The sequence below is a fragment of the Myotis brandtii genome, unplaced genomic scaffold (genome assembly GCF_000412655.1).
Source record: "Myotis brandtii unplaced genomic scaffold, ASM41265v1 scaffold717, whole genome shotgun sequence".
Taxonomy (NCBI): domain Eukaryota; kingdom Metazoa; phylum Chordata; class Mammalia; order Chiroptera; family Vespertilionidae; genus Myotis; species Myotis brandtii.
Genome location: NW_005370825.1, coordinates 135,964 through 143,612, shown reverse-complemented (window position 1 = coordinate 143,612; position 7,649 = coordinate 135,964). Strand labels below are relative to the sequence as shown.

The 7,649-nt window shown below is 47.9% G+C and overlaps 1 protein-coding gene across 1 annotated transcript; it reads right to left on the bottom strand.

Moving 5' to 3' along the window:
• Positions 1–237: 237 nt before the first annotated feature.
• On the bottom strand, positions 238–4,610 carry LOC106724095. Its single transcript, XM_014530100.1, has 2 exons — positions 4,011–4,610; positions 238–768 (listed from the first exon to the last, which is right to left on the bottom strand). The coding sequence occupies exons 1-2, from the start codon at positions 4,308–4,310 to the stop codon at positions 238–240; spliced, it is 831 nt and encodes a 276-aa protein (XP_014385586.1). The 5' UTR covers positions 4,311–4,610.
• Between the last annotated feature and the right edge of the window lie 3,039 nt (positions 4,611–7,649).

The following is a 7,649-nucleotide window of genomic DNA, read 5'->3' as shown; positions in this document are numbered from 1 at the left end:
GCGGGGCTGGAGGAGGGGGCGCCCCCTTCCCTGCATTGCCCCGCACCTGAGCGTCCTCCTGCCGCCCAGCCCACAGGGACCCCCAGGCTGCTCGGCGTTTCCTTCTCCTCCCCCAGTTCTCCCCGCCTCTCCCGGGTCCCTATGCGCACTCATCTCCCCCACGCGGACCTCGGCTCTGTCCCTGTTAGGGGTTCAAATCCCGGCCCTGCCGCCGAGTAGCCGAGGACCTGGAGTAAGTTACTCCCTTCCCCGGGCCGCTCTCCTCGGGGCGGGTGGGGGGACGGCAGGACCTCTCCCGGGACTGGGGGCGGCCTCACTGGGCGCCGTGTCCCGCACACGGCTGCCGCTGTCGGGACTCCGGGCCAACACCTCCCAACGGCGGGTCGGTGGCACCTTTGTTCCCATCGTGTCCCTCAGAATGAACACTATTACCCTCCGCGCCGAGGAGGAAGGAGGGATGGAGACCTGGTCCCAGCCCCGAATCAGTACCGAGACCCCAACATCCGTGCCCTTCCGCGCTGCCATAATTTCTTTCCGAAGGTTAACGTCTGGCATTAAGATGACTTGTTTGACGCCAGGAAACCATTTCTGATGACATCCTGTTCCCACCGCAACCCGGCCAAGGAGCTTTTCCACGACATGAACGGGAGTGCACAGCGGGGGGCTGACCTCGAACGTGAAGCCGGTCTCAGGACGCGCTTCCAGGATGACTGGCGGGAGGACGGGCGTCCTGCTCTGCGGTGCTTCCCCCCGAAAGTGGGTGCTGACCTGGGGGGGGGTCACCCTCGTGTTAGGAACCAGGACCCCGACATTCTCTGAAAATCTTACATTGATCAAGAAATGGCAGATCCGGGAACCAGATTTATAGACTAGGAAAGAGGGGAGTTAATTTGTTTTATTTCTATCCTTCAAGATTGTGTATTTGTGTGTGTGCGTTGCGTGTGCGCGTGTGTGTGTGCATGTGTGTGTGTGTGTTTGGACAGTTCAGACTGTTTCAATAGGAGTGCTTTAGTGCTCCATGTGCTTAGATTCTTTTTTAAAAAATATTTTTAAAAATTTATTTCATAGAGACAGAGAGAGGGAGAGGGAGAAGGAAACATCAATGATGAGAGAGAATCATTGCTGGGCTGCCTCCTGCACGCCCCACACCGGGGATTGAACCCACAACCCCCACATGGGCCCTGACTGGGAATCGAACCATGACCTCCTGGTTCATAGGTCAATGCTCAGCCACTGAGCAATGCCCGTCAGGCAGATTCTTGAACTTTGTGGGTTTTCCCATAATATGCTTTATCAGAAAAATATCCCATGGTGCCACTTTCCTTCTTATGTGCATGGAAGAAATTTGTGTCCTCTTCCCCTTTAGTCAACAACTGTAAGAGAGTTAAACATTAGTAATAATTAGGGACTTTTATGTGGCGCGGTGATTAGGAGGAAGGGCTTGGAGAGTCCGATGGTCCTAAATTTAAGTCCCAGCTCTGTCGTTTACTGACTATGATCTTGGACAAGTAACCGCCTCATTTCCCTCCAAAACAAGGCTAAAAACTATAACTGACTCGGCGTGGAAAGATTTAAATAGGTGATTTAGGAAAGAGCTTCCTTAGTGTCGTGCCCGGCCCGTAACGGTACCCGGACACGAGCATCCATCATCATTACGCGCAGTGCTGTTCTGCTGCTGACACTGGGTGACACCTGATCTTCTGTGTATCCGACAGGTGCCAAGAATATTTGTCAACGGGACTTTTATTGGAGGGACACCGACACCCACAGGCTCCACCAGGGAGGGAAACTGCTGCCACTGGTTCATCGGTGTTATTGACAAAAAGCAACAAGCATTTCGGCGACAGTGTTTGAGGATGTCTCGCTATGTGAACAGTCTTCGTGAAAACGTTAAAATGATGAACAATAAATCGCTGTGGAAACCTCACCTTCCTGCATGCCATTTTTTTTTTTTTGAGCAAAGGAGGTGGTGTTTAAAACTGGAGGATGGGAGTTGTGTCCAACGAAAAGGAAAGAATGTGTTTTATTGGGAATTTATATATGAATTTTACAGATTTGGCGTTCTTTATTATGTATACCATTCAGAAGGAGTTAATGCCTTACCTTTTACAGGGTTTAGTGATGAGGGTTGATGTGTAATTTCTCTTTAAAATGTAAGGGACCGCTGGGGGTAGGGGCCGCAGGCAGTTGGCTGGCCCCGCCCTCTGCATATTAGCCTTTTATGATAGAGGAGGATTGGTAGGATGGAATGAAACTTATTCCAGAAAAACAAAATCACGCATTTGAGGACTTAGTGGTTCCAAAGAACAGAACTGTACCTGTGGGCAGTGTGAAAAGAGAGAAAGCAGGCCCACATCACCAACCGAGACCTCACACCCAAGACCTAAACTAACTGCAGCTTCGGCCCCTCCCAGAAATGCAAAGGTAGCCGGTCAGCCTGGAATCTCCCCGTCAGCACATGGGGAGGGGTCCCCCCTGGAGAGCCTGCTCCCCCAACTCTCCGCTGTAAGCTTCCTTTCTCAGCCCTTCTGCCCATCAAAGCCTTCCATTCCGTGCAGCTCTTCAACAGAAATGAGGAGGAGGAAAAGGTCAGCCTCGTGTCAAACAATTCAGAAACGTACTGGAGTTACTATTGGAGCCTAGGAAGCGTGTTCCTGGACGATCCCACAGTCCCAGGGACCGATGACCAGATGCTGGGATGAGAGAAGCTACCCAGAGAGAGGAAAACCGATTGTCAGAGAAGTGGGGTGCTTCTGCCCTGGGGTCAACATGGACCAGGGGACCTTGGGACAGTCTGGCGGGAGACAGCTGGCGGCGGCGTGGGCTCCCTACGCGGGTTTATGAAATTGCCACTGGGGGGCCCGATGAAGCAGGAACTGGGACTGTTTCATCCTCACGTGATCCGTTCTAACTCTGGAATGCAATGCAGGGGAACCAAAGTTTGGCCACCGTGGAGCTGCTTTTGGGGTATTGATTTTCAGCTGCTTATTAGAAAACAAAAGACTCAGAACTTTTGACTCTTCCCCCCCTTTCCTGACCAAGAGATTCAGGGGGACCTGAGGATGCCACCTTCGCCGAATCTGCATTAAGTGTGGACGCAGAACAGGGCTTTGGGGGTGCCTGTCAGCCAGATACCCCAGGTCCCACCGTTTCCCAGTCGCCAAGCGGGGATTTTCCCGCCACGTGTGTGCAGCTCTGCCTCAACTCGTGGAAACCCCCATCCTCGCTTCTGAAATCTAAGGCCCCATTCTTCTCTGTGCAAATGTCCGACACACACAGCGAACGGTGCCTGTTGGGCAGGGGGGCGGGGTGGTCATGCCTACGTGAATCCCCGCGCGCGCGCGCGGGTATTAAACTTTGATGCTCTCCCGTGGGCCCGTCCCTGTGCATTTGCACGGTGTGGAGGAGGGGACTTCTGCAAAGCCAGGAAGGATGGGGCGGGCGGCCAGGGGAACCATCAAGTGGGAGAGGGCTGGACCTTTGCGCCCCATCCCCACCTTCAGGGAGGGGTAAGGGCTGGAAGAGGGACTTCAGGGATGACTTACTCACCCTGTGGGGTGAATCCCCCATAAAACCCCAAAAGGACGGCTGTGCAGAGCTTCCGGGCTGGTGCACCCCTGAAGGCACCAGGCTCTCCCCTGCACATGCGCACTGTGCTCGCTTAGGAATCGGCACAGGGAGGGAGGAAGGATAACTTACAGAACAAGTATGACAGCCCTGGCCGGTGTGGCTTAGTGGACAGAGCCTCAGCCTGCGGACTGCAGGGTCCCAGGTTCGATTCCGGTCAAGGGCACATGCCCAGGTTGCCAGCTTGATCCCCAGTGTGGGGCGTGCAGGAGGCAGCCGATCAATGATTCTCATCTTTGATGTTTCTATCTCCTTCTCCCTCTCCCTTCCTCTCTGAAATCAATAAAAATATTAAAAAAAAAAAAAGTATGACCAAGCCCCGTATTAACAACACGGGGGGCTGGGCCCGCTCTCAGGCTCAGGGTCTCACCGCCCTCACTCACCTCGTCACACACGAGCGGCACTTCCCGGCTCCTCTCGGGCGCACCCCCATTCCCAGCATCACTGTTCCTGCCCGTGGGGCCGCGGGTGACTGGAACAAGGGTGACCGCCCGCAGCACCGAGCCTCCGCCACAGTCCACCTGCCCAGGCGCGGCCACGACGTGACGCACGGGCAGGAGTGTACGCAGGGGAGGACCTCGCGATATTTCATCGCGCGAGATTTCACCACGCGAGCTTTCACCGCACGCCCAGACCAGCGCGCAGGTGGCCCGGTGCATGGGTTCTTCCTGCGGTTTTTCCATTGGATGTTTCCGGATGCGAGGTGACCGCGGGTAAGGGAAACTGCAGGTGAGCGTGGGGCTGTCGCAGGGCCCGGTTGTGGACTCGGCCCGGGTTTGCCCAGGTCCCAGCTCGCATTGTATGGGCGACTTCTGTTTCTTCTCCCTCCCCGTGCCTTTGCACGGCTGCTAGACGTTACGGTCCACGGGATGGGGGAGACAACAGACGTTTATTCCCCGTTCTTCTGGCGGCTGGGACGTCCGAGATCGAGGTGCCGGCTGATTGGGTTCTTGCCAAGGCCTTGCTGTGTCTTAGTGGCAGAGAGAACGCAAGCTCTCAGCCATCCATCACCAGGGCTAAGGCCCGGTTACCTCCCAAAGCCCTTCTCAAACACCATCGCATTGGGGGTGAGGGTTTCAACAGTAAATGTTGGGGAGACACATTCAGTCCGTAACACCTTCCAGCTTGATGAAAGTATAGAATGTAAGAAGAAACTGGGTGGGAACCTTTTTTCCCCCAGAACCATAGGTTAGAAAGCATGACCAGTTTAAGAAAAGTGTTAACTTTTTTTCTCAGTCCTCTTATGTTTAATGTTAAGATCTGAAAGATAAATTGTTTACTGAGGCCCACTAATATTTTAAAAAATAGGCCATTTGTTTTCTCATTTTATCACGAATTTACACTTAAACTTCCAATTATCTAATTGGGAAGCTGGAAATCTGTTGAGGAAAAAAGGTGTCTTTGGTTTAAATGTATCTGGATTTTATTGTGTTCTAACTAACCCTATATAATAAAAGCCTAATATGCTAAGTGTCTAGTTATTTGTTCAACCAATCAAAGCATAATATGCTAATGATATACTAAGGCTGCTCAATCGCTCACTATGATGTGCATTGATCACCAGGGGGCAGTCGACTGTCGACCAGTCACTGTAATATACACTGACCACCAGGGGGCAGATGCTCTGACCAGTAGGTTAGCTTGCTGCTGGGGTTAGCTTGCCAATCAGGACTGAGCGATACAGGCTGGACCCTGGAGCCCTCCCACAATCCCTCCCCAGCCAACCTTCGGCATCCTTCCTGCCCCGATTGTGCACTGGTGAGGTCCCTTGGCCTGCGCCCTCTCACAATCTGAACGGGGATGTAGGAGAGTTGGTTTCGGCCCGATCCCGCAGGCCAGGCCAAGGGACCCCACAGGTGCAAGAATTTGTGACCGGGTTTGAAAACGTGATAAATTCCTTAGTATAATATATACTAGGCCTCTAGTATATATTATAAAAGACACCATATAAGCAATATTTTTAAAGTCAAGTGTTCTTCATAAGGTTTAAGGTTTTAAGTCGTTTTCTTCATCTATGGAGAAACGTATGGTTTTTGATCTTCCTTTCTCCATACAACTGTTGACTATCATCTTTAAATAGAGAACTATAAAATCAACCTAATGTTCAAAGTTGTGGTGGGTATATTCTGCTGTAACTTGATTTCACCCTCTGCCTAACTTCCAGCTCCAATCTTAGAAATTTTCAGAAAAAATTTATGGGAATTCAGATAGAAATTTCTGCAAATTGGCACTGAAACAAAAGGTTTATTTGCATAGCTGACTTTTGCTGTCAACTTTCCCCAAAGGCGATTTTGAGTAGATTTTTTTACACACAAAAAAATCCTGTTTAAAAGTCTTAAGAAAGTGCATTTTGATTAAATCCAGTAGTTTTGGTCCTATAATTGAAACCACATATATTTTAAATAAATACTTATACACAATAGTATGTAAAGAGGCACTGTAAGGCCAGTGTTATCAAAACCTTATCTTCATCTTATTCAAATATAACAGATCACTAAAAGCCTTAAAATTTATAAGGCATATGATAATCTTAAAATTCTTACTTCTTTAAAGAAATAGAAAGACGATTATTGGAAGTGCATAGACTTTATTTGGTACTTCTAGCAACATCTACAATGATACAACTGACCAGCAACAGCTTGCATAGTGCCCACCTGCATCCGTGTCTAAGATGATTTTTTCAGTATGGTATTTTGCAAAGATAGAAAATCAGGATTTCACAGTATGGGTGAAATCTGTTTTATCATGAAATAAATTTAATACATTAGTATTTCTTCCATTTTCTGTCAGAAAACAGCAAAATTACATTGTTAGGTATTTTATTTACACTGAAAACTTGGAAGACTCAACAAAGCATCAGTGAGTTTATCAACAGACCTAGGACCCCCCCCCATCCCCACCTCCTTCTGGGTCCCTGTCCTTTTAAAATGACTTGTTATAAATTGAAATGATATACTTTTAAGCACCAGCTTGACAATTTAAAGTTTTCTTTCAGTTTTATAAAAGATTCCTGCTTCGAAAGGCAACGTGAATGTAAAAATGTGAATGTAATCAAACAAATCACAATAGTCGTAATGTTTTTACAGCTACATTCACTCATTTCATTTTGAATGAAATTTGCTTGTAGGCTCGAAACAAAATATTTTTGTCTTGAAAAATCCCCTTAAAAAATTAACCATTTTTTTTTGGAACTGTATAACTTTTTTTATTCAGTGTTTAAAATACGGTATGCAAATTGGTCCTTAGAGATGTTACATAAAGTCCAGCTTCTTGGATAATTTGTTATATAAAACAATAAAAAACCTCAAACTACCACAAAATAGTACTGATGTTAACAGTCACGTATGTAGTAACACACCAGTGCCCCAGGTTATCCTGTTCATGGGTGCTTCCACTACAAACGTACGACCGGGTTTGAAAACGTGATAAATTCCCATTCATGACGTCAGAGTGGAAGCTCTCAAAGACCCTGTGAGTTCTGTATTTCGGAAACACCAACACTATTAAGGCACCACTTACTGAACAGACCCTTGGAAAGGAACCAGTATGCCTGCGTTGGAGAGCTAGTCAGTCATGTTGTAAGGCAGTCCAAAGGATCATGTTTTTCACTTTAAGGCTCTTGTACCCCTAACTTTTGTTCTGTGCAGGCATTAGTCAGTGTAATTTAAATATTCCTCAAGTGGTCAATTACGGAAATCAAAGCCTTTACATAAAGCACATGCACATTTAGAACTAGGTAATGCCCCTCCCCCAACCAATTAAAGAAAGCTCTCATATATATCTCATCCCTTTGGACAACTTCTTATCAGAAGTTGTCCATTAAAAGGAATAGAAGTCACATGCTCTATAAAAGTTAGGTCAAGTCACGCCATACCAAATAATCCATATTTAGAATAGTGCAACAAAATCATTTTTTCCTCGCTATTCATCAAATATACATAATATTTAAATTTTAATTTGGCTGGTATGGATTCTAAACAGTTTACATTGCAAATAAAGCCTAACAAGTAATTTAAACAGAA

Excerpts from the sequence above, each read along its gene's own strand:
- LOC106724095 (XM_014530100.1), bottom strand. The coding sequence starts at position 4,310 with ATGGAAAAACCGCAGGAAGAACCCATGCACCGGGCCACCTGCGCGCTG. Across the intron at positions 769-4,010 it reads TGCCGCTCGTGTGTGACGAG|GTCAGCACCCACTTTCGGGG; the intron begins GTGAGTGAGGGC and ends ACCCCCCCCCAG.